The 25083-nt window shown below is 52.5% G+C and overlaps 1 protein-coding gene across 2 annotated transcripts; it reads right to left on the bottom strand.

Annotated features, from left to right (window-relative positions):
• Positions 1-1329: 1329 nt before the first annotated feature.
• Positions 1330-13264, bottom strand: ETV3 (ETS variant transcription factor 3). 2 transcript variants are annotated; one of them, XM_047840840.1, is made up of 5 exons: positions 13168-13264; positions 11242-11300; positions 10392-10629; positions 9035-9150; positions 1330-3098 (listed from the first exon to the last, which is right to left on the bottom strand). In XM_047840840.1, exons 2-5 carry the CDS (start codon positions 11285-11287, stop codon positions 1969-1971), a joined length of 1530 nt encoding a protein of 509 aa, XP_047696796.1. In that variant the 5' UTR covers positions 11288-11300; positions 13168-13264; the 3' UTR covers positions 1330-1968. The 2 variants fall into 2 exon arrangements, with proteins under 2 accessions (XP_047696796.1, XP_047696798.1); XM_047840842.1 differs by having other exon boundaries at positions 11242-11297; positions 13168-13221.
• Positions 13265-25083: the final 11819 nt, after the last annotated feature.

Raw genomic sequence — 25083 nt, 5'->3', positions numbered from 1 at the left:
GGAGCCCTCTGCAGCCTGACCAAAGCCTGAGTTGATAGACCACTCTCCTGAGCCCTTCCTAGGGAAAGACAAGTCACTATTTGGAAATCTGAACGAGGACACCTGCCAGAGAATAGCACGATGGACTCAAGACATCCCAAGCCACCTACCAACCCACTCACCTGCTCTGACCTTCCCCCGCCCCTCCCGCATGCACTCTTTTAAAAAAGACCCTCCCCCCCTCCCATTAAAAGACAACCTTTGAATGCTTCTTAGTATACAGTTTCCTCAGGCTAAGGTGCAGTCAGGGATTTCGCCACTTCCTAGACAGCGTCCCTGTGCCCGCTCCCTGCCTCTGTCGGGTGGGGAGTCATCTCCTCTCTCCCCGCCTCCTGGACGCTGGGCAGACGCGAGCCGGTCCGGCATCTCGGCACACCTCGCAGTTACGCGTGTGTGCACGCGGGTGGCTGTGGCTTCTCTCTGCCCCCAGTCAGGTCTCTCTCACTTCATTTAAGAGCAGTACTTTCCCGTTCCTTCGTGCCGAGGGAAGGGGATTCCCCATGGAGAAACCGCTCCTCGCCATCTGTAAACTGGAGTCTCGGGACGGGGGGGGGGGGGGGGGGGGGGTGGGCGGGGGGACGGCCAGCTGATCAGGAGGATTAGAACAATCTAGGGAAATGGGTACGCCAGGAACGGCACCCCACGACAAGACGGACACCAACTCCCGCGCTCCCCCCAGGCTCTTGGCATCTGGCCGCCTTCTGTGTCTCCGCCCGCCTCGCCCTTCAGTCTCCGCCGACATCCACTCGCACCCCGGCTACCTTCTGAATTTCCAGGTATCACCTGTCCCTTGTCGCCCACAATCCCGCCGTCCTGCTTCCCGTCCCGGTGACGCTCAGGGGAACAACTAAATGCCAACTCGAAACTTAACCCTGTTTCGACGCTCCTGGCTTGTCTGCAAAGTTGTCCGTGCCCTTCTCTGGGCTTCTGCCGACAGACCCGTATCAGGTGAAAGTATGCTCATTGTTAAGGCTCGACTTAAGAAACAGCCAGAGAACCAGACGCAACGCAAAGACATCTCCCACGTCGTGATGCTCGGCGCGCCCACGGCCACGCTGCAGCCTGGCTCTCCAAACCCACGATGGAGAAGGAAAGATGAAGATCATTTTTGTATGTGTTTTGTTTTTAAAGGCATTGGGTTATGTCCTCCCGCCCTCTTCTTGCTTCCCTGAACCAGAGTTTACAGCTCCTCACGGCTCCTCACTACGGGAAGCAGGGGTAAGTCTGAGAAACCTGCAGTGGGGCCCCCGGCCCCACCCCTGTGGAACCCCCAACCCCCGCCTGTGACCGGCGCGAACGTCTCATGTTTCCTGCAAACGTTTTTTTTTTTTAAAGCAAAGGAAAAAACGCCAAACAACAACAACAAAGGAAAAGAGGAAAAAAGCAACATCTGAACACGCCCCCCCGTCCCAGTAAGACAGGTTATCTCATTCCTCCCCTGAAATAATTATACAGAAACATCTCAGGCGACACCCATAGTATGAATGGGCTCTCCCCACTCACCCTCCTGATCACGCCCTATTCCCTTTTACGTGTATCTCTCAGAGCAAAAGAAATTCATTAATGGCTTTCCATATATAAATACAATAGAAAAGAAGTCTGGAACCTGAACTAGACGGGGCCAGGCGTAGCGAGGCCCCCGAGAGAGTTTGTCGGGAAGTGTGAGCCTCCCCAAGAAGCGGAGGCCCCTCCTCCTCTCAGTTCATCGACCTCCCCGCGTGCTACTCACCAGGGAAAGTGTTCATACCCCACCTAATTTACAACAGAAGATGCCCATCCCGTCCCCCAAACATAAAAATACAAGTCTATGCCCCTAGAATGATCAAACCAGTCTAACTCCCTCCCCCCACCCCCCACCCCCCATCTCGCTACATAAATACACGGACGCGTGTGACTAGAGTACAAACGGTCCCCGACCCCCCGCCAGTTCTAGGCGTCGGCGGCCGCGGCCAAGCCCCGGGGTCCCGGCCCCCTCCAGAGGGCCGCGCCGTTCTTACTGGGCTGGCGGGCTCCAGGGCCATCGTTCCAACGCCGCTTCAACCGGAGCTTGGGGGGCATCAGGGCGTCTTCTTTCTTCTCAGGCGCGTTGGGCTCTCTGCCAGGCCTGTCCTCACTGTCTTCAGCCACCTCTAGGGGCTCTTCGCTCGGGGTGCCGACGGGTGCGGAGGGCCAGACCGGCACAGCCGGGCGGGCAAAGAGGGTGCCCTTCTCCTCCTCCGTGGTCCTGCCCGGCACAGGGCCCTCTTCCTGGGAGCGCTCCTCCTCCCGCGCCAACTGCCCGAGGCTCTCCGGATCCTTGTCGGAGGCCGGCTCCACCTTAATTCTCGGGGGGACGGGAGCCACGGGGGGAGCAGTGACGGGGGCGGACTCCTCGCTGCTCTCCACCCTCTCCCGGTTCTTCCGCCCAGCTGGCGGGGGCTGCAGCTTGATGGAAAACTGGGCCGACTCCTCAGGATGCATCTGGCACTGCAGAGGCGGGACCACGAGGCCCGGGTAACGGGGGAATGTCCGCGGACTCAGGTGGTAGTTGAACACGGAGCAGGCTTGAGAATGAAGGTAGTGTTTCATTTCCTCAGGGTTGAAGGAGAAGCAGCCGCTGCCGGCGAAGGGGCTCAGGCCCGGGGACGGGCTGTAGGAGAAGATGGTGGGCGTCAGGGACAGGGCTGGGGAGATGGGGACGTTGAGAACGCCTCCACGGCCAGGGAGCGGAGAGACGGCGAAGGGGCTGTGGGGGTCAGGGTACATCCCGGGCCTGGTGAACAGAGGAAGCATGATGTCCGGCTTGCGTTTCTGATGGCCGATTCCTCCCGCACCGACGGCACTCCGTGAGGACAGGAGGTCCACGCCCCGGCGCCAGTCGGCGGCCGAGCCGTCGTCCAGCTCCGGCAGCTCCGCCTTTCTCTCGGCGCCGTTACCGGACTCCTGGCCAGAAGCGGCGAGGGAGCCGGTGGAGAACCGCCCGGGCTGCACGTCGCCCGTCGGAGAATGGGTGTCCAGGGGGGGGAAATGGAACCGGGAAGAGGCCGTCGGCACTGGTGGCGCACTCTGGGGGACCACACCTGTGGGGGTGGAGGAGACAAAGGCCACTTTAGAGGACTGGTCACCCACCGCCGGCACGCTCAGCCTGATAAGCAGCACGGGGGGGGGGGGGGGGGGGGGGGGGGCGTCTACAGCTCCTCACAGCAGGAAGCACGTGCTCTGCCCCGCCCCCCCCCCCCCCCCCCCCCCCAGCAGCTGCAGCTCAGCTCCCTCCCCAGGAGGCGGCTGCTGTGGGCTCCCCTAGCCTCCTGCCCGCCGGGCGTCCGAAATCACATTTCTTATTTGTCTGTCCTCCAACATCATGTCCACCACGGTGGGGACTCCCCGTTGTTTGCAACTAGATGTAATAAAGCAGCCGGGGGTCAACGGGTTAGTCGGGGCCCAGTCTGGGTCAGCGGGACGCACAGATGGGCACACGAGCCTTCTCCTCGGCGACTCAAACTACTGTGCGTGTATCACCTGTTGCAATTCTCAGCTTTGCAAAGAGTCTTTTTTTATTTTTATAAAAAAATGTACTGAGCCCCTCAGGTGCCCCTCTTTTTCACTTTCATAGTTTGGGCTGTATCAATAAAACAAGCGAGCAAATCAAACACTAACAAAACTGGAAAGGACATGTATGTAAAGCAATGCATTAAAAGCCCAAAGACTCTGCACCTCACATACAAGGTCACGAACAAGACCATATTTAAGAGCAAAAACAGCTTAAAAAAGAAAAGGCCACGTGTTTACTAAGGTGAGCTGCTGTGGTAGATCCTTTGTCATTTCTGATACACAATCACTACGGAGATTCAAGTATTTTTTGATGTCTGTAAATCTATTTTCCTCTAACAAATTCCATATAATGCTCTCCGTTCCCATCCTGCTTTCAAGCACTGAAGAGGCTGGGAGAAAACGGAGGACCTACCACCCCCTCTCCCACGTCTGCCTGCTGGTACCGAAACTTTAACTGATGCAAAAACCAACACCACACTGAACATCAGCCTCAGAGGCCTGCGAGTTCTCAACTCCCCCCAAGGTCCTTCTATAAACAAGTCAGAGGAAAGGGATGCCATCTGAGGCCTCAGAGACCCTTTGGGCCCCTGGGAGGTACCAGTGGCTTCTATCAGTGATGATGTCAGAAGGGCTTTCTACACTCTTGAGGCGGAGATACGGGAGAAGGAAAAAATAAGAAAAGCCAAGTGAATGAAAGTACCAGACCAAGGAGAAGAAACAAGAGGGTGTAAGGCCTGGTGTGGTCGGAAAGCGCCCCCATCAGTTGCCCCCTTCCGTTGCTGACACCATGGGCCATCCTCAGCCAGGACTCTACAGGTGGCCGGGCTGTGCACTGTGGCTTTCTAGGCACACGCGACTGAGGAACTGTGCCAGAGTAGCATTTCCGAAACCGAAGTTCCGCGGAAACGGCTCCGTAGGGCCTTTTTCCCCTAAAGCCAGTAACTCAATCTTACAACTGGAAAAACTGGTAGATGACCTTGTATATACAATCCGAGTAGCATCAAGGTCGTCTCAGGCCAAAAGGATCTCTTCTACCAGCCTATTAGTGGCTAAAATTCTCTTTTGGACTCATTTGCGTCTTAATTTTGTATTAAGAGCACATGTACCGAAAAGCAAAAAAGCTCCTTCTATGTGTTTGGAAGGTGTGTTCTGGGGAGCGGCAGGGAGGGAGGAAGGTCCTGTCTCCTAGACAGTCTTTTTTTTTTTTTTAACTTCTACTTCCTTCTCCACACAGGCTAAGGTATGCTGATTTGCAATAAGAACAGAGAACACACGTGCTGGGGCAGCACTATGGGCCCTCGCCTCCCACGCTGAGTAGCAGCAACACTCTTCTATGGGGTAGATGTGCTGAGAGAACAAATCTAAGATTTTGTTTGAAAAACTGAGCTTGCTGCTTAAAACGCTTTGAATAACACTGCTTTAGAACAAGACCGCCTTCGAGGAGCCACTATGAAATCTGGGTGGCAAGGCTGGAAAATCTGGGTTTGAATCTCAGTTCTGGGGGCGCCTGGGTGGCTCAGTCAGTTGAACGTCCGACTTCGACTCGGGGCCTGATCTCGCAGCTCATGAGTTCAAGCTCCCATCGGGCTCTGTGCTGATGGTGCACAGCCCATTCTGGAAACTCTGTCTCCCTCTCCCTCTCTCAAAAATAAATACACATTAAAAAAAATAAAAAAAGACATTGAATCTCAGGTCTGGCACCTTCTACCTTGTGACCTGTAACCAACTGGCTTTTAACTCCCTTTTGCAAGATGGAAATAACAGGACCGTTGCCTACTTTCAAACCCTCGCCCTACTACTTATTAGCTGTGTGACTCTGGATAATCTACTCATCTTTCTGTGCCTCAGTTTCCTTACCTGTAAAATGGATAGTAAAAGGACTAGTCCTCATGTTATAAAAACTAGAGGGGTTGCAGCACCTCGGTGGCTCAGTCAGTTAAGTGTCTGACTCTTGATTTCAGCTCAGGTCATAATCTCATGGTTCGTGAGATCGAGCTCCGAGTCGGGCTCTGTGTGGACAGCACAGAGCCCGCCTGGGATTCTGTCTCTCTCTCTCTGTCGCTCCCTTATTTGCTCTCTATCTCTCAAAATAAATGAAAATAAAAAACTTAAAAAAAATAGTAAGTAGAAGGTTTAATATTTTTATAAAGTCCCTAGGACAGTACTGGCACACAGCTACCTATGTTAACTATTTGTTACAACGAGTAATTTGTTTACTACACGGTAATCATCGTTTAAAAATAAAAACTGTAGGGGCGCCTGGGTGGCGCAGTCGGTGAAGCGTCCGACTTCCGCCAGGTCACGATCTCGCGGTCCGGGAGTTCGAGCCCCGCGTCGGGCTCTGGGCTGACGGCTCGGAGCCTGGAGCCTGTTTCCGATTCTGGGTCTCCCTCTCTCTCTGCCCCTCCCCCGTTCATGCTCTGTCTCTCTCTGTCTCAAAAATAAATAAAAAACGTTAAAAAAAGAAAAAAAAAATAAAAATAAAAACTGTAAAAGACATGTAGTTTGATTACGTACCATATGTTAGACAAGAGCATTAGAGCAATGTCTTATTTCCTGGGTGTGTTAATGTTATTGTGGTTGTGGAAGAGAAGGTCCTTGGACCTACGGGGGGAACATGGGAGAAATGTCGTGTTGTCTGCAACTTAACCTCAAAAAGACTCGCTGGTGAGTTTGAGCCCCACATCAGGCTCTGCGCTGACAGAGCCTTCTCTCTCTCAATCTCTCTTTCAAAAATAAACTTAAAAAAAAAAAAGAGAGAAAAAGCAAATGTGGCAACGACGTCGACCATTAGTGAATCTAGATGGAGGAATCACCGTTCTATTTTTTGCAATTTTTTTTCCATAGGTTTAAAGTTTTCCAAAATAAAGAGAACTGTAAACACCCAGGCTGGGGGTGGGGAGGCACAGAGTGAGAGCTCTCAAATCCCTCCTTGGAATGGCCTGTCCTGCCCACCCCCCTCCCTGACAGGTAACCATTTTCACTAGTACCTTCTGCATCTTCCCAATGTTTCTGATGCAAAGACAGTAAACGTGAAAAGACACATATACGATAACGTATTTCATAGCACGCTTTCAAGATAAACATGAAATGCTGTACGTAGAAGTACTTCTGACGCCACCCACATGTTAAGCACCGTACCCTAAACTGTCAACAGCGAGGACTGCCAGGAAGGGAAGAGAGCGCTCACTTTGCTTTTCACTCTAAGTTTCTGTATTATTTGGGTATGTTACCATCAGCATCTACTGTCTCCTAAAAGCACACACATATCGCCACCATCTGGACGTGACCCGTCTGACCTCCAGAATCAAAATCCACAGGGCTCTGCTACGGAGAGTGCTTATCACATTTCACACCGTTACTCCGAATCGTGCTAGACCTCATATATCTGATCTCTCCCGCTAAATTTTAAGTTCCTTGAGGGAAAGAACTCCTCCGTAATCTTTTCTTTTTGTCTTCAGGACTTAACACGTTATCTGTTGAGCAAACGAATGAATCCCAATTTGGGGGAGGAAAGTATGACCTATTAATAATAAACAAGAGTGAGCGTCAATAGCTCAGTCTCTCAGGAACTGTTTCCCGAGAAACTATTCAACAACTCTGTACAATAACTCTACTCAACCTGCCCTCATCAATCTCTGACTTTGCCGTCATCCGTCATTTTATCATCTGTAAGATGTGAATCTGGAGATGTATAGTTTAGTAGGCTGGGAGAGTTCAATGACAGAACTCATAAACACACCCAGCAGAAGTACCTCCATTAAGCAGTTGTTCAATAAATGTTACATTTCTCCGTCACCATAAAAGTTAAACCTGAAACAACATTTGGTCTGGGTAAAGGTCCTTTATGAACTGATGACTCCAGTTCTTTGGAGTTATCTGTACCCAGGACGTATGCAACCAAGTGGTATACACAAACAAAATGTATACTCTTTTCCTTTCCCTGTGACTTTTCATTCGATCAGGGTCCTGAGCTTAGTTAAGGATCAAGGTTGGTCCGATTGCTTTCATCAGGGAGAATAGGCTGTGCTAGGCCGGTACTGTTGGGCTAGCACACCAGAGACTTCACAGAGTGAGGCGCCCGATTTTCCTGCCCCGGAAAAGCATATAACTCCCAAGGGCTAATGGATGTGTCCCATTCCAGGCTCTTCAAGTGGCTGGCTGGACTTCAGGGTTTTCAACAGGAAAAAGTGGGTCCAAACAAAAGCGGTGAACCTTTTTTCAGGCAGGAGGTATGGAACACCAACATTTTCTTCAAAATTGTTGGTGTACTACCCATCCATAGTCTCAATTCCCTTAGGTACGCAGAAGGGGACAGGAGCGAAAACAGAGGAAACAAGATTCCAGTGACTAGAACAGGTCTGATTTCCTAACACCTCTCCCTCAGGCACAAGGAAAGAAAACAGGTTGTAATTAGAGAGATGCATTCCAATACCACTTTTTTTTTTTTTAAGCGCATGCCCCAGGGATAGGAGGGAGTGGCTACAGGAGAGACAGGACTTTACCGATAGGAGAGTCAAGCTAAAACTGCCCTAACTTGTTGTGTGTAGTAATCACCTATCTACAATGGATCTCAGCAGTATATTCTCCCGGCCACACCCCCGCTCTGATTTTTCAAGTTTCTTCCAACTTTGAGAACTCAGAATCTGCAGAATTACAATCAGATTTCTTTGCCTTAACACACAACTCCACAAAAACACAGTATTGATGGGCTGGTCAGAAACTAAATACAATCTGTTTTCTTGGACAGGGATAAGACTTCCATCTGAAACAAAACAAAAGCAAACCCGTTCTAAGAGGGTGCCTTCTGCACGGGCAGAGGCAGACCTCAACTCTTCGTGAGGAGTGGTGATGGAAAGTGGTTAGAGGAGAGTCTAGAGGGAGCCTTGCTGCACGTAAGAGGAAAGAAGGTCAAACAACCCCAGATCTTAGTCTCTGAGGAGTTGCTAGTGCAGATCAAAGACCCTGCTTTTCACTGCAAACATATGAACCTCCCCTTCTGTGATTAAGGATGCTGTGGTTTTGATGATATTCACTCGATAAGGGAGAGCTTGGTAGTTTCATAGAAAATCGGAAGTGTTTGTAGAAACAGGCCCTCGTCTATGAAAGAGCCTCTGGGCAGGGTGTTAACACTCTGAGTTCTGACCTGAAAGATGAACACAGACCTGTGGAACATAGTTCTTAAAGAAGACAGAGCAAGAATATCTGGGAGATACAAATAACATGTAGAAAAGGGAACCAAAGACACAACTAAACACACCTCTTCTGAGGCTGCAGAGGCTGTCACTCCCTGTACGGGACAAATAGGGAAACCTGAACAAGACCCTGGAGGCAATCCACCTGACTTCAGCACTTCTAAAAATCCTTCAACATGCCAGGTCTTAGACTTGGGCTTTTAAAATCCTTTCTCAATTCAAAATTCATCCCCCCCGGCCCCTGCCCCCCAGAACAGTCTGCTTCTTACCACTTGACCGGATGTTGATGAATGGGTAGTTAGGCATCACCAGCTTGTTGAAGTTAAATTTATAAGTAAATCTTTTCCCTTTTGTTTTATGAAGGATCCTCTTGTTATAATAGTATCTGTAAAAATAGGAATACATGTCAATTTACCTTCTAGCTACTGACAGTTCTTGATACACTTAGGTAACCACCGAGACAAACGGTTCTTGCTCTAAATTACGTGGCAACGTCACTATCCTTCCGCAGCCTGGCCTTCAGGTTAGGGCTGGGAGACCTAAGAGCTTCCATTTCCCGTTCCATTTTCAAACTAGGTTCTAGTGCCTGGCTAGGGCTTTACAAAGACAATCGCACTCTCAGATCCTGAACGCCTATCCCAGCCCCAGCCACATTTTGTCGTCCATCGCTCTACACTTTCAGTTCCATTCTCTGTTTCCTTCCTATCCCACTGTATGTCGCCGCCTTGCCCAGGTGGGGGCAGACTGGTCTCTTGGGAGACCTGATAAGGCTAGTCTGGAGACCTGAGCGCAAAGCGCAGACACAGAAACGCAGAACCGTTTGATGGTGGCAGGTCAAACAGTCGTGTACCCTGATCTGGGAAACTGCTGTCGGCCTGGCCTGCCTCACTTTCACGAGGATGAGAGCGGCTCCAGCACAGCTGCCACAGATTTGACGCTCAAGGTCGCTACGAAGGAAGAGAGGCAGGGGCTTCAACGGACCCGGAGCCTCTGGCGTCGCATCTATTCAGCAGCACGGGTCATAACCTACCTTCTGGCCCCTGGAGGGCTAACGGGTTATGAGATGTAAAAACTGACAAGGGGAGAAAAAAAGAACCCAAGAAACCTTGAAGTGGTCAATCTTTAGACCTGCTGGAGCGACCTCTGGACCGACAACGGAGCTCCCAGATATGGCTGCTGAAAGGTGAGGTCACTGCCATCCAGCGAACCCTCCTCCCGTGTGCTTGCCTCACTTTTCTGTTTCTTCTAGGAAAGCCTAAAGAGAGAAAGTCTAACCAACCTCTAACAGGGAAGTCTAAACTCATCCTTTGGATTCTAAGTGAGCTCCAATCCATGTTTCGCCACACACCCTCGCCCACTGCAGAGCGGACTCGGTTGTCTGTCAGGATCCGATGCCAACCACGCTGGAATCCCTCCTACATATGACCAAAGATATGCCTTTCCCTCCTGTGCCTGTGCTACTCAGATCCAGAAGCGCTTATACTCCCACTTTAAAGCCACACGTTGCTATTCACTTCGATAGAGCCGTCTCTTACCACCTGATACCCTTTCTATCCAACATTCACCCAACTGCTTCGTCTCCTTCCAATCTCTTCAAACCGTGGATCTGGGAATCCTTTCCCTCACCTGAGGGCCCGGCTCAGCTTGTCGTAATTCATCTGTGGTTTGCACTTCCTGCGGCCCCAGAGGCGGGCCACCTCGTCCGGGTCCTTGATGACAAACTCGCCGTACTCCCCCTGCTGCCAGGCGATGACGTGGCGGAACTCTTCCTTCTGCAGCAGCTCCAGGATGAAGTGCCACAGCTGGATCTGCCGGGAGCCTGGGGACGACTCTGTTTTGTAGGCCCAGTCGGGAAACTGATACCCTTTAACGTGAAAAGGGCAAGATCAAGGTAGTCAGGAGTCGGGCACACACCTATCAGTATCCCCGACCTCGCACCCCGACGCTCAGAATCTCAGGAGTGCTGTGCAAACATGCCATAAACACCCCCTCGGTCAGCTGGGGCTGACACAACAGGGGAGGGGAGAGCAAAGGCGCGTCACCTTCCCTGGGGCAATCATCTGATCTGCTAGAGCCGGACCGGTGCACCAAGGTGTCCCAACCTGTCGCCTTTTCCTACGCTACTAAATCTCACACCTACTTTCCACGAGGGCATGAGAGTTCCAACAGAAACAAACGGGAAAGACAAACTAACGTTTTAGGAAAATAGAGCGGAAAGACCCCTTACCCTGCCCCCTCCCCCAGGGTGGAGCTGTGTCTCCAACAGGGAGGAGACTCAAGCCCGGGATAAAGGTGCGGTGACCAGACACGTTAAATATGCTTTCATAAGAAACAAGCCCACAACTGTGCCGGCAGTATCCACCCAGTCAGACCGTCTGGTCACAGCCTGACATCTGTGAACAGAGCCCCAGTGGAGAGAAAAGGAACGCCGGGAGGAACGTTCCAGGTACATCAGAGATGATTAACTTCTGCTCACCTCCACCTCCTTCTGGCTTTTCCACGATGCTACAGCCTGCTTTCATTTTCACCCTCCTGCTGAGAGACACAAGCCACATCAATTACTTTAAGGTGCTATTTGTTTATTATCCTCCCAACGTTTTCCGGCACAGCCTTTCCCCCACCTTCCTTCCCTGTCTTCCCTCCTTATGTAACCCGCTTTCTTTCGAATAGGTCACCTCCAAACTGCTAATCCCCAAGTCATCGAATGATGGTCCTCGGGTCATTGGCTTCAAAGGCCATAATTACCTCTCACCTGACTTCAAACCACAAAGTGCAAACACCGTCTTTAGTATTTGCTTTCTTCCCCCAGACCGGCCCTTCAGATGTTAAAAAAAAAAAAAAAAAAAAAAAAAAAAAAAAAAAAAAAAAAAAGGAAGAGTGCCGTGAAATGGGTCCAGAGAGGCAGCCAAAACAAGCCAAACCGTTCTCTTCGATTACCAGACAGGCCCAGATGCCAAGACACACATGCCTGAGTTCACCCAGATGTACCAGTTTAAAAGGGTGAAAAAAATCCAAGTCCCTGTGCCACTCAAGAAAACATCTGATTTTGATTTATTTCGAATTATATGAGACGGGAGAAGGAAACTCCTCCCAGTCGGAGACTGCCCCCTCCTTCTTGAAAAACACCGTGGGATACAGGAAGTAAACACACCACATGTACAGTTACGTTACTTGGAGAGGTATTTTTACATGTTCTCCCTTTAACGGGGAGGGGAGAAGGCGGGCATTTCTGAGAAGCTTCTGTTGGGGAGGTGGAGGAGTCTGGCTGATCTGAACTAATTCCACCCAGACTTAGGGCTCCTCGATAAGTTTCCTGTTCCTGGCAGCAAGCAGCTTTGTGTCGGTCAACCCTTCAGCAAAAAGGAGGGAGGGGTGAAGCTGCCTCAGGGAGATGCGGGCAGGAGGGGGCAGGGCCACACTCTCCGTTCCCCAGGGTGGATGACAGGGCCGCAGCACCCACATCAACAAGAGCGCTCAAGGCCGGAATGTAGGTGCCTCAATGGCCTCGGGGTGGGGTGGGGTGGGGTGGGGGCGAGTTCCCGATCTTGGAAATTTCATCTAACCAGAATTCCTCTAGGTCCTTCGAGCTCTTTTTCTCACCATATACGTTAGGATAATCAGTAAGTTTCAGTCTATAAAACGACCAGGGAACGAGGGCGACAGAAACACCCCAAAGGAAGGAGAAAACAGACACAAACACAGACACGCAGTCCCACACACAAGATACACAATAACAAGGCCTCAGAGCTCAGAGGCCAGCGCTTCCTCTCCGGGCTGCTCCCATCTCCGCGACCGCGACGGAGGAAAAACACTGCTCTCCACCGCTCCAGGAAGCTGCCCCGGACTCTGAGCCCCGGATCGCTCCGTCGGAACGCGGGGCCCCCATTCTGCCGCAGGAATGCCCTCCAACCGCAAGACTCGGGGGTGCAAGTCCCGCCGCGGCAAGGACCTGGCCAGGAACCTTCCTCCCGGCCCCCCGGCTCCCCGATCGCCCCCTCGCAGGAGCCCGGAGACGCCTCTCCCTGCCGCCCACAGAGTCCCCGCGAGGCCGCTCGTCGCACGTCTGCAACCTCCTCGGGCCCTCGCCCTTCCACAGCTCGCGGCCCGCCCGGGAGGGCGAGGCGCGCCGAGGCCGGCGCTGCGGCCCCGCGGCTGCGGGGTCCCGGCCCCCGGAGCCTGTCTCCCTCCTGCCTCCGGCCAAGCCGGCCTCGCCCCGGGGCCCCGCGGAGCCACCACACGAACGCGCTCCCGCTCCCCTCACACCCCGGGGCCCTGCCGCCCCCGCGCTGCCGGCGGCCCGGCCGGGCCTGTGCGTGGCCCGCTGGGCGGCCCGACCCCGGGGATGCCGCCCGCGAGGCTCCGAGTCGGCCCGCCAAGGCCCGGCGACGAGGCCGGGGCTCACCTCTCCCCGGCGCGGCCCGTCTTCGCTCCGGTCTCCTCCGCGGCGTCTCCGGCTCCTCCTCATCCACCCCAGCAGGAAGTGACCTCGGCGGCCGCTGTCGTCACTTCCGCTCAGGGCAGGGGGCGGGAAACGGGGCGGTGCCGTCCGGCCGGGCTCCCCTCCTGGGCCGCGCCCCCGTCCTTCTCGTCTCCGCAGACGCCGACTTCCGCCGCGGCCGTCGCCCCGCCCCCGCGCGCTCCCCATCCCGGGCGCCGCGCCGCGTCACGCCGCGGGGACACGTCACGCACGCTGGCGGGGGGCGGGGGCGGGGTGGCGCGGGCGGGCCGGGGGAGCCGCGCGAGGGGGCGGGCCGGGCTGGGCCGTCGCGGAGTGGGGGGGGGGGCAGATCCCCCGCGAGAGTCGGGGCGCCCTGCCCGCCGAGGGGCCTCTCCGAGCCCGGGGGAGGGTCGCCGCGGGGACCTTAGGGGCGGGCCGCGTCCGGTCCTGCTGTCCGGAGCCCGCTGGCTCGCCTCCTCCCTAGGTCGTTCTTGTCGCAGGGGTAGTTCGCCGTGCGGGGCCTCGGGCAGGTGGACCCCGCCTCCCCCAGCCGCGCGCGGGTGCGGGCCTGTGTCACCGGGGGTGGGGGGGGGTGGGGAGTGGGCGGTCGGGAAGGGAGGAGGAAGGCCGGATAAGAGCGGCAGCCCCGGAGGAGGGACCCGGGACTGAAGGGGAGTTGACCGGCGTGTGAGGTCAGAAGAGGGCACTTCGTGTTGTCCTGGTGTTCCCCTGGTGCCTTGATATACCCAGGCCACAGACGCGTGGGGACGTCAGCATCCCGTGTTGGAAAAGGTGGCTTCCACTTGTGAATTTGCCACTAGCCATTCTCTAGCTGTTGATCGATTAACTGGACCTCAGGTTGCCTTTTTTGTTTAAAAAAGAAAGGATGGGGCACCTGGGTGGCTCAGTGGGTTGAGCTTCTGACTCTTGATTTCAGCTCAGGTCAGCCCCGGTCCCGCTCCGTGTGCGGCGTGGGGGCTGCTGAAGAGTCTTTCTCTCCCTCTACCCTGTTCCCCCATTCCCTCTCTCTCTCTCTCTCTCTCTCTCTCTCAAAAACAAACACCCCCCCCCCCAAAACAAAAACCACAAAAGGACAATAACATTGAGGATGTAAGGTCTTTTCTAGTTAGAAAAGGCTACGATGTAGGTGAATAAAATGAGCACAATTTTAGTGCCATAGAGACGATTACCAAGATTACCAATACCTGCAGCTATACCCTGAGCTCTTTGTAAGGAACTGTCTACGATCTTTTGTATCTTCTACATAGTACCTAGAACAATGTCTTACACGTAAGTATCAGATGTTTGGTTGAACATTCTTTTTAAAATCATTTAAGCGGAATGATGTGAATTGTAGTTGGATCCTAGTGCCTTCATGTACTAGCTGTGTGACCCCCCCCCCATTAAGTTATTTAACTTCTCTGTGTCAGTTCCTATAGTATCGGCTCATGTGGTTGTATTAAATGCTTTAAGACATGTAGGGGGGGTTAAAAAGAGCACATTGTAAACATGGCAGGTGAACAAATATTGGCAAAAATAATCATAAGAATCATTATAAAAATCCTCAAATTCTCACACCACCCTTGCAAATTTTATTGGTTGTGTCAGCTCAGAAACCAGCATGATTGGGAATGAGCAGCTTCCTCTGAAAGTCTGAAATTGTTAACTTTTGGCTCAGCTCTCAAATTGTCACGGTTTGAGCCAGCCCCTTATCTCCCAGGACCCTTTCTGCAAGGGGCCGGCAACTAGAGGATAGGCGCTCTTTCTGCATATTATTCACCCTGGTCTCCTAGTGGTTCTCTGCCGCTGCTTCTCTGACTACTTAGGGTCACAAAGGATGACGAGTCCGTAAACACAGTTAACGGAGAGGAACAGGTGTCTCTACCTGGCTGCAGTTTGAACTGATCCATTGACTAATGTTTATGCCCCAGCAGACCTCAACAGTCTTTACGTGAAGAACCTCCTCACTGGCCTCAAACTCAAACGGGAAGATTTGGGTTTGATAAAAAACAAATCTTGGGAAGCCTCTAACAATTACTGGGTCCAGATGAATAAGTTTTGCATTGGCAACCTCCTTGGGTGGTAGAAGCTGGGGAGATGGGGACGGTGTGAGACCCCTTGCCCAGCACCCTCAAGGTCCCCGTCCTCTACGCCTTCACCGTGGCACCCGGCCTTCTTCTCCAGACAGGCTTCCACAAGGTGGGGGTCCTTGTTTCTGAGACACACACAGCACGAGCTTTCTGAAAGCGTGGGGGTGGAGACACTTGGGCATAGTCTGAGGAGTCAAGGCAGGTTGTGACCTCTCTCGAATTTCCACTTGCTCAAGGCCCTCTTTGTCCACTGCCCCCGCCTCCCTGCTTCCCCATCTCTGTAGCTGTTCCATAGGCCTGGGACAAGTTCTGCTCTAAATCCTGCGCTCTCCCCTCTGCTCTTGCCATGACCCCGCCACACCGTTGTTTCTTCCCTTTCAAAGAAGAGAAAAGGAACTCCTCAGTTTTATTTTTCCTTCCGAGAAACCCTTCCCGGATTGGTGCGTGCATTTGCTTGTGTACGTGTGTTTCTTCTTTGCCCGGCTTGCTCTCTTTTATGGTTCCCGTTTTTATTTGTGCCCTTCAATTCTCTACATCCCAAACCGATCTGGGCGTGTGTATGCTACAGATGCTTTCCTCTCTACCCTTGTAGGGGATTAACACGGCAGATCTGTCACTGCAGTAGATGCCATCTATGTGTCGTGAGCATGTTTGTTCTTCTCGGTGTGTTGGTGTTAGATTGCAGGCCTTCAGAAGCCAGAGCTGCGGTAGACGTCACGGTGCCCAGAGCAGTTCTGTGTCATCACTTGAAATGCCTGGTGACGGTAATCTTTGCCAACACACGGGCTGGGGTGCTGCCGGGACTAGCTTCTTCCCACCTTCCCTTAATCTCCTCTAGGTCTCCCAGTAAAAACTAGGCGGCCTCTTTCCCCCCCCCAAAGGGCGTTCTCGCTGAACTTGGATACGGAAGGCCTGAGTTTCAGTCCCAGTTCTGCCCTTTGCTAACCGGGTCCTCTGACAAGCCGCTAAACGAGTCCTGGCCTCCTCGTCTGTAAAAGGGACGCTGTTGACGTCCTTGATGAGGACAGAGCGTGATGGCAGCTGCACATTCGCACGCTGTAAACTCGTTTTTACATTTATTTATTTTTTGAGAGACAGAGAGCACAAGTCGGGGCGGGGCAGAGAGAGAAGGAGACACACAATCCGAAGCAGGCTCCAGGCTCCGAGCTGTCGGCACAGAGCCCGACGCGGGGCTCGAACTCACGAACCGCGAGATCAGGACCTGAGCTGAAGTCGGACGCTCAACCGACTGAGCCCCCCAGGCGCCCCCGTACACTCTAAACTCTTTACGAAGGTCATGGACCGTGATGCCTCTTGCTACCAGCCCCAGACCCCGCACTGTTCTTGGTATCCAGAACTTGAACTAGACAGCCATAATCACCTTTCACAAACCTCAAGTGAACTTAATGCTTCAGACCTGGGTGGCAATCTAACGGAAAAGAATTTTGCTTTGAGAATTTGGGTTCTTGAGTTTCTCATCCAGGCACGATATTTTTTGTCAGGCTTGCCTTGAGACAGTCCATTTCAGTCACTCTGAGCCTCAGTATCGGTATCCCCACCCGTAAAATGACCACGACAAGAAGTTTCAGAAAGAAAAATACTACACTGTTAGAACGTTATTTATATCAATAGAGCCAAAAGCTGGAGGGTGTACATGGAATAAACTTACTTCCTCTCTTTGTGACTCAGGTTCCCTTTCAGTGAAGTGAAGACAAGTGATTATGAAAGAATAAACGTCGGCTATGGATTATTTGTATTTTACCACATTGGACTCAAGCAGATCATAAGATTTTCGTGTTTTGGTTTATTTTTCCCATCAACCCAGGGTTGTTGTAAAGATAGAGGAGTTAATGTCAGTAACTTGAGTGGGGATCCCCAGATTAAAGGTTAAGTGAGCCCAAAGGAGAAGTAACTTGGCCCAGAGTCACAGCTCAGCCAGGAGGGGCAAAGCCTGTGTGTTTGTTTAGCAGTGACTCGGGGACTCAAGGACTCTCCCCGACTCCACATCTATCACAGTCCACAAATACCCCTTCCTCTCATTTCCCCTTTTCAGGTCTTGGTTCCCCCATCTCAGATCAGCACGGGGGAGACGGTAGTGAGAGATCACGAAGGAACAGAACAGGAGAACAGGGTTGACGTGAGGAACCAGCCACTCAGGCTATCTTGACTTTTTTCTTTTTCTTTTTCCTGGCAGCCCGGGACAAAGGTTCCCCTAACCAAATGTACGATTGCCAGAATCTAGATCGTTCTGAAAATTCGCTTCACCCAGGAAGCCCACTGAAGTTAACTGGAGCAGAGGGCTAGCTCCTGATCTTGACCCACCCAGGGCACACTTCCCAAGGTCCTTGCGTACCTAGTCCCCTCTCCTGTAAGCCTGAAACCTTGCCCTGTTTGCTACGTGAACCTTTTTGCTATCTTTTGTATTTGTTCACTGTTCGTGTCCGGCTCTTACTGTATACTCTTTAGATCATTTGTTGTCCTAAGAGGGCAGACACTGTGTCTATCTAATTCTCATTACACAATGGCAATAAACCAGATAATCGCTGTAACAGAGACTTGGGATCATAGTCTAGCAAACGCCCGTACTAATTGCGGCAAACAATGGAACGAGGCCTCGACTCAACGTTAATTGAAAGGCAATCATCTTAAAAATACTTTTGAAAAGCTTCCCTTTAATAATTGCCCACGTATTTTCGGATGTGTAGAATCTTAGAGATGGACTGAATGTCAGAGGTCATTACCCCATCCCCTCGCCATCAGCCTCTGCCTGGACCCTTACTACTTTGTAGCTCACCACTTTGCCTAGCACCTAGTCAACCTAGTTTTCTCATTGTAAAACATATCAGACCTGCAGAAGAGTATATGGAAATCTACGTGTCAGTTGAAACACCATAATAAGACAAAGGTGCTTAAGTACCTACCATGCAGGGAAAGAAGCTACCACACCCTGGGATTTTCTTTGCTTCTCCCGTTTTCATCCACGTTCAGCGTTTAGATCACCCTAACTGTGGAAGGCTCTTCCTTATATGGAGCTGAAATGTGTCGCCCTGACATGACTACCCATGACTCCTAGCTCTGGGCACTGGGGCTGTGCAGATTAAGTGGAATGTTTCTTCCATGTGACAACCCACCAGTTCTTTGAAGGCAACTATTAGGCCTTTTGTAAGGAATTAACTGGAAGAAACATCCTTATTTCCTTTTCCTCTTCAAATGTGGCTTCAGTAACTAAACACAGCCCTCCTCTGATTAGCAAAGTATGGAGTGGGGCTGTTCTCTCTTTGGACACTCTCTCTCATTCCCTCTCTTTTCTCCCTTTCTCCCTCTCCCTCCTCTCTCCCTCTCTCCCCCTCCCTCCACCCCCCACCTTAAAATGGCCTTGGATAAGATTGACTGTTTCAGAGGCCATAGCCTACTGCTGAGTAGATAGTCAAAATCTCTATGGCTTTCTTACGAGAACTGTCCAGGTCTCCTGTTAAGTCGTCTCGAAGTCTAAATGCCAGAGTTTACATGAATTACATTACTTCTTGTCAACTTTATATGGTTGGTTTTGATCTGTTATTCATTCCAGCCTCCTGTCTATATCATCTGGATTTATTGGAATATATTATTGTATGATGTCCTGGTAGAGAGACTCTACTTAGAGCAAGCATGAGGCAGACTTCTGCAGAATGCATTAAAACGTCGACGTGAACCTACTCCAAACACAATCAAATATTTTCTGACGGGTTCAGAAGTCACTGCAGGATCCCGTAGTGTGTCCTCAATTATCGTACCTTTGATCTGCAGGATGCGTTAGTGGAGTTGGAGGTGATGGGATTCCAAATAGCAGAGTGCTTAGAGCAGGAGACTCTGGTAGAGAATTAAAGCCACTGTGGAAAGTAAGAACATCAAAGGAAAAGTACTGGTTATGCTGGCCGCAGGGAGAGGGGAGTGGGGGTTCGTGTCAAGTAGTTGGACATCGTAAGGAACTGGAAATCTATCATATTTTGGCATCAATTAAGAAGGCGGAACTTCTCGATGCATGTGCCGCCAGGACATTTTTGTCTGAACAATAGATTCTTGCAATGGGCTGGGTTAATGCGCTTGCAAGAATGCCTCAACACCAGGTTCCTTGGCACAATTAAACAAACCAAAACGAAGCACCGTCATTATAAAAACAAGTCTTGATTTTGCAGCAGAAGTCTGGGCTGCTAATATTTGAAGGAGAGAAGAAAAACTCGAAACGCGGAGGGAAAACAGCCTGGCGTGCACGTCCTCCTCCTGGCTGTTGGGAAAACACCCCGGGCGCAGAGAAGGGCGCTGGAGACGCGCAAACACACACGCGCAAGTGCCGTCTTGTCCGGCTTCGACGCTGTGCAGACCGAGCCCTCTCCTGCCCCTACATGCCAAGCTGGTCCCGAACCGGGTTACTTTCTCTCAAGTTCCTCGTGGAAAATATTTTGCCCTGAGACGCTAATTGAGCCCGAACGTTTTAATTGAACCTCGTTACTTGAGCCCTGTGAAGGAGGTGTGGGTCCCCCGGGTCTGCAAAGGGTGGGAGGGGACAGCTCTGGGCGACTCGGTGGCCTCTGGGCCTCTGGGAGCCCGGTTGCTTGTGGCAACTTTCTGCGTCCCTGGTCCTCATTTATTTCACGTACTTCACGCCTTGGCCAACGGAGGCCTTCACCCGGATGCAGAGAGGGAAGTAGCAATTGCATGGGAGTCACGAGAGGCTCTCTACCGTTGGGGAGGCCAGAATTTGGGGAACCTCCACCCGATCCGCCACGTACCCCCACAGCTGATGCCGTTCATTAGTTAGGTGCTCGTTCTTCCCTATTCTGCGGAACACGAAAGGTCAGACACGTGGAACAGTGGAGCAGTCTGTTCTGTGGAACAGAACTGGCGTCCGGCGGCCAGCACGCTTTGTGCAGCCCAGCCCGGTGGTATTCCTCCCGGGACCGCGCCGAGCCAGAGTCCCAGCCACTCACAACAGCTCAGCTGCTCAGGTTGCTGGCGTAGCCTCACTTCTCGGATGAAATCGCTCTGACATCGTGGGCCTGTTGGCCGAGATCGCGAGGACCGTTCTTTACCAGTGGAATAAAAATAGGTGATGTAGGGGCGCCTGGGTGGCTCAGTCGGTTGAGCGTCCGACTTCGGCTCAGGTCGTGATCTCGCGGTCCGTGGGTTCGAGCCCCGCGTCGGGCTCTGGGCTGACGGCTCGGAGCCTGGAGCCCGCTTCGGATTCTGTGTCTCCCTCTCTCTGCCCCTCCCCTGCATACAGTCTGTCTCTCTCTCTCTCTCTCTCAAAAATAAATAAACATTAAAAAGAATAGGTGCTATAAATGCCTGACGCGATAGCCCCTTTACAAGTGCTGACAGAGCAGAATGCATGCCTGGTTCTGGAAGACATTTTGTCCAGAAAATATGGTAACTCTTTAAATTTGTAGGACGATATTTTTCAAAGAGTTTTTAAAATGTATTTATTTTAAGAGAGACAGAGCGGGCGCGGGGGAGGGCAAGAGAGAGAGAGGGAGAGAGAGAATCCCAAGCAGCCTCTGTGTCGTCGGCACAGAGCACGACGTGGGGGCTTGAACCCACAAACCGTGAGCCGAAATCAAGAGTCGGTCGCTTAACCGACTGAGTCACCCAGGTGCCCCTTTCCAAAGCATTTTTTTTTTTTTTTTTTTTTTTTAGTAATCTCTATGCACAATGCGGGTCTTGAACTCACGACCCCGAGACCGAGCATCTCACGCTCTACCAATTGAACCAGCTGGGTGCCCCAGCTTCTGTACTTTAATTTTCATGTATCCATTCTTCGTCCCACAACAAGTCCTGCATCAGGTGCCAGGACACACCCTCTGCCAGACTCGGGAGGGACGCGGCTCACAGAGCTTGGTTTCCTCCGACTGTAGAAACAGTTCCGTTAGCAATACTCCCTACGGTCTTTCAAAGGTGTGAACCACAGGCTATGTGAGGCAAGCGTAGGGACAGAGGTTAATATCCTAATCGAGTGTCACATAAACAGGCTCATCTGGTTCATTAAATTCTACGTGTTCGTTGCTTCGATAGATATTGGCTGAGCACCTGTTGTGAACCAGGCACTGTGCTAGGCATTGAGGGCACACAGATGATCGCAACCCCGGTTTCTGTGTCAAAGGGCTGAGAACCCAACGGGAGAGGTGGACGCGTAAGCAGGCAGCTCGAAGCGGTGTGGCACAAGGTGCCAGAGCCCGGCAGCCCGCCCCACACGGTGCTTCCTGACACTTTCCTTCCGGCTGGCAGAGCTCTCTTCCCGTTACAAAGTGCAAATGCTTTCCTAGCTTCCCTTGTAACTAGGAAAAGGGCATGTTACCAAATCCTGCCCTGTAAATTTACTGGAAGGATTCTGGCAAAGATTTTCCCTTGAAGAGAGAGATTCCCAGAGAGGGATTTTCGACCCTGCATCTCCCACTGTTAGGACTGAATTGTCCGCCCTCTCCCCTCCTCCTTATGTGGAAGTCATAACTCCCAGAACCTCAGAACGTGACCATGACTGTAGTTGGAGATAGGGTGTCTACAGAGGGAAGTAAATTACAATGAGGCCTTGAGGGCCAAGAGCCTTGCAGACACGCTAACTTAGAACCTTGGCATCACTGGATCAACTCTGGAACCATCCGCTGTCGCGTTTGTCGTGAAGAGACAGTAAAGCCCCTGGTGTCTAAGCTGCGTTAGATGTGGGAGTCCTGAACCACGAGCATCCTGACTGATGACGCAAGGACGGAGGCCGTGTCGTACGGAGGTGGGTATGGCAGGGACACCCAGAAGAAGTGTCCAGTAGCAACTCAGCCTGGGTTTTTAAAGACACGTAGTGGGTGCCTGGGTGGCTCAGTCAGTTAAGCACCTGACTCTTGGTTTCGGCTCGAGTCATGATCTCACGGCCTCGCGGGTTCGAGCCTCACGTCGGGTTCTGCGCTGGCAGCGTGGATGGAACCCGCCTGGGATTCTCTCCCTCCCTCCCTCTCTCTGCCCTTCCCCCACCCATTGCTGGCTCTGTCTCTCCCAAAATAAATAAGCTTGATTACAAAAACCAAAAAAGTAAAGATACGCAGAAAGTCATCAAGTGAGAGGCTGGACAAAGGGCGTTTCAGAAACGCAGGGTCACCCCAAGAGCAGAAGCCACCAGCTTTTCGAGAGACATGAGGTAGCTATGAGTCTTTGGTGTCGTAGGAGGGGGTGGGCAGGGCTTGGGTTGAGGAATGAGGCCTTGACCCCCTATGAAGGGTGTGCCTTCCCTCTGGGAGAGCCTGACTGTTCCCTCCGGGAGAGTTTGCTGTTCCTTCTGTGGCCTTGGCCAGACTGCCATGAGCAGAGGCAGGGATCCCAATCAGGAGTTTCAGGAGAGCTCAGGAGAGAGGAGGGAGCAGAATTCAGGTGGAATAGAGAGGGGGAGGGAAAACTGACAGCAGGAAGTTGAACTGTATCCCAAATGCCAAACGTTGTCCCTCTGTGTCACTTTTTATGAAAAATCTAAAAAAGGACCACGTCCTTCCCTGTCTTTTTTCAACAGAGTTGGCTAGATTTCAAGTAGCCTTTTCTTGCTGACTCATGGTCGCCACTAGGGAAGAGAGGCGTCACGGCACAGGAGAAGGGTGTGCTAGACATCGTAAGATCTGCCTTTACTCCCAGCCCCACGCTCGCTAACCCGTGTGGTCAGGGAAAAGGTCACTTCGCCTCTCTACTTCTCTTCTCCTTGGCCACCTACTTCACAGGCTTGCTGTGGGCATAGACTCAGAGAATCCGTGTGGAAGGGCTGGGCCAGCCACCAGACACCGTCTTCGGAGGCATTGTGACCCTTTTTCTGGAGCCAAGCGGCCTATGACACAATGCTGCGTCCGCCCTCGACTCCTACTGTCTTTTGCTGTTGGGTTGTTGGCTTTCTCTTCCCCGACCAGACGCTTGCCTTGCTAGAAGGCCTTTTGCCCACGCCCCACCTTGACCTCCCCGGACCACGGGCTGGGAAATCAGAGGCCAGCCTCTGAATACTTTGTCCGGCGTGGCTCAGTAAGTAAGGCTCTTGTGTGGAGGCCTGAGCACCTGGCTTTCGTTCAAGAGCTTTGTGTCAGCTATTTTGGGGGCCTAAAGGCCTTGTCCACGTCTGGATTGGCTGCTGCATTCCGCAGAACCGAGCTCGCTGGGGCCGGGCCTCCGGGGTGCTGGGACGACCGAATGAGGTGTCCAGTGTTCATCCGTCCTGCTCAGTCGGTTCTCTTTGTCTGTCGTGAGGCCGGGTGCGGATTTATCCCCACCACGGATGCACCATGACGCGGAATCGGTCCCAAACCATGGCTGCAGCTGCTCCTTGGATTTCCTTCTTGAAGGATTTAGGGTCCCCGAGTTCCCTCCTTACCGCCTTTGCCGTCTAAGGGGTCCTTGATCAGCACGTTGAGGGGCTTGCAGCCTCTCCCACTGACAGGGAACTTGGGATGTAAGGCCCAGGCATGGGACGTGGGTGGTCTGTTGAAATAGAGAATTCAGTGAGTCGGTGTATGGAGAGTGTTCAACGCCTGGTGCTCGTAGCTTAGGTGTGTTTGCATCATCTGAGTCTCAGTTTCCTTACCTGGAGTGCGCGGCCAACGCCTCGTTGCAAGGAGCCACCGTCATGAAGCTTCTAAAGCCCTTAGCACAGACCCTGGTGTGAAGTCTGCCCACGAAACGGAAGGGGGTGATGCTGGTCTGAGAAACTAGTCCTGGGAGACAGTGAGGCCGAGGGGCACAGAGTCTGAGCTCCTTAGGACAGAAGGGGAGCATGGGAGCTGTTAGGACACAGGGAGGGGTGTTCAGAGAGGAGGGCTCGGTGTCTGTGTCGGGCGGGCTCGAGACCACAGTCTGGATTTCGAATCATCCAGTGAGGTAACTCCTGGGATCTGGGCAGGTTGGGTTCAGGGTGCAGAGAAGAAACATCCGGGAGGCTGAGGTGTTTGGGGACCATGGCCAAGTCTGAAGGTTTCACTTTGTATCAAGGAGCTCTCTGTGGCCTTTTGCATCCTGGGTGTCCTCCCCCACATCTTTCCTGCCTGGTTGCCCTGTGTGCCCGATTGCAGGTTGCCATCAGGCAGCCCTGTGTGCCCGATTGCAGACGGCCGAGCGTTCTCCCACGCTCCTCTCTGCAGAGGTGGGAGCTATTTCCACTGCTCCTGAATCTCGGCTGGTCTTCGGCTGCTCTGACCGACAAAGGACAGCCGTAGCGACTCGGAGTGAGTCCTGGCTGAGCCTTCAAGAGGCTTTGCAGCTTCTACCTGTTTCTCTCGCGGCCCGGAGCCACCGCCCGCCAGAGAAAGCACACCCAGAGACCCCAGACTGCACGGACAGGGACAGGCACCAGCCTTTCCCCCATCTCAGGCAAGACACCACACACATGAGGGAAATCATCTTGGACCCCCCAGCCTAGCTGAGCCACCAGCCGAAACCACCGGGTAACTCCAGTCTGAGCAACAGGAAGCACAAGAATTGCCCTGCCGGGTCCTGTCCAAACTCCTGACCCACAAAATCATCCAATCTAGTAAAACAGCTCTTGTCTTAGGCGGCTAAATTTTGGGGTGGTTTCCTACGCAGCAATAGAAAACAGAACCAAAGAAAATAAGGCTTATTTGCAATATTTTGAATGGGAACAAGGAGTTTCAGGGGTCAGAAGGACTCCTCATGGTGTCTCCATCCAAGTATTCCCACAGATAACGATTAGCATATGGCAGGCTGTCAACCCCATCATTGTTGCTAATCATGGACTGAAGCTCACTGACCAGAGAAAGCCGATGATGGATTCGTCTCATGCCTG

This window comes from Prionailurus viverrinus, chromosome F1, assembly GCF_022837055.1.
Source record: "Prionailurus viverrinus isolate Anna chromosome F1, UM_Priviv_1.0, whole genome shotgun sequence".
NCBI lineage: Eukaryota > Metazoa > Chordata > Mammalia > Carnivora > Felidae > Prionailurus > Prionailurus viverrinus.
The sequence above is the reverse complement of the archived record's forward strand: the minus strand, read 5'-3'. Positions and strand labels throughout refer to the sequence as shown.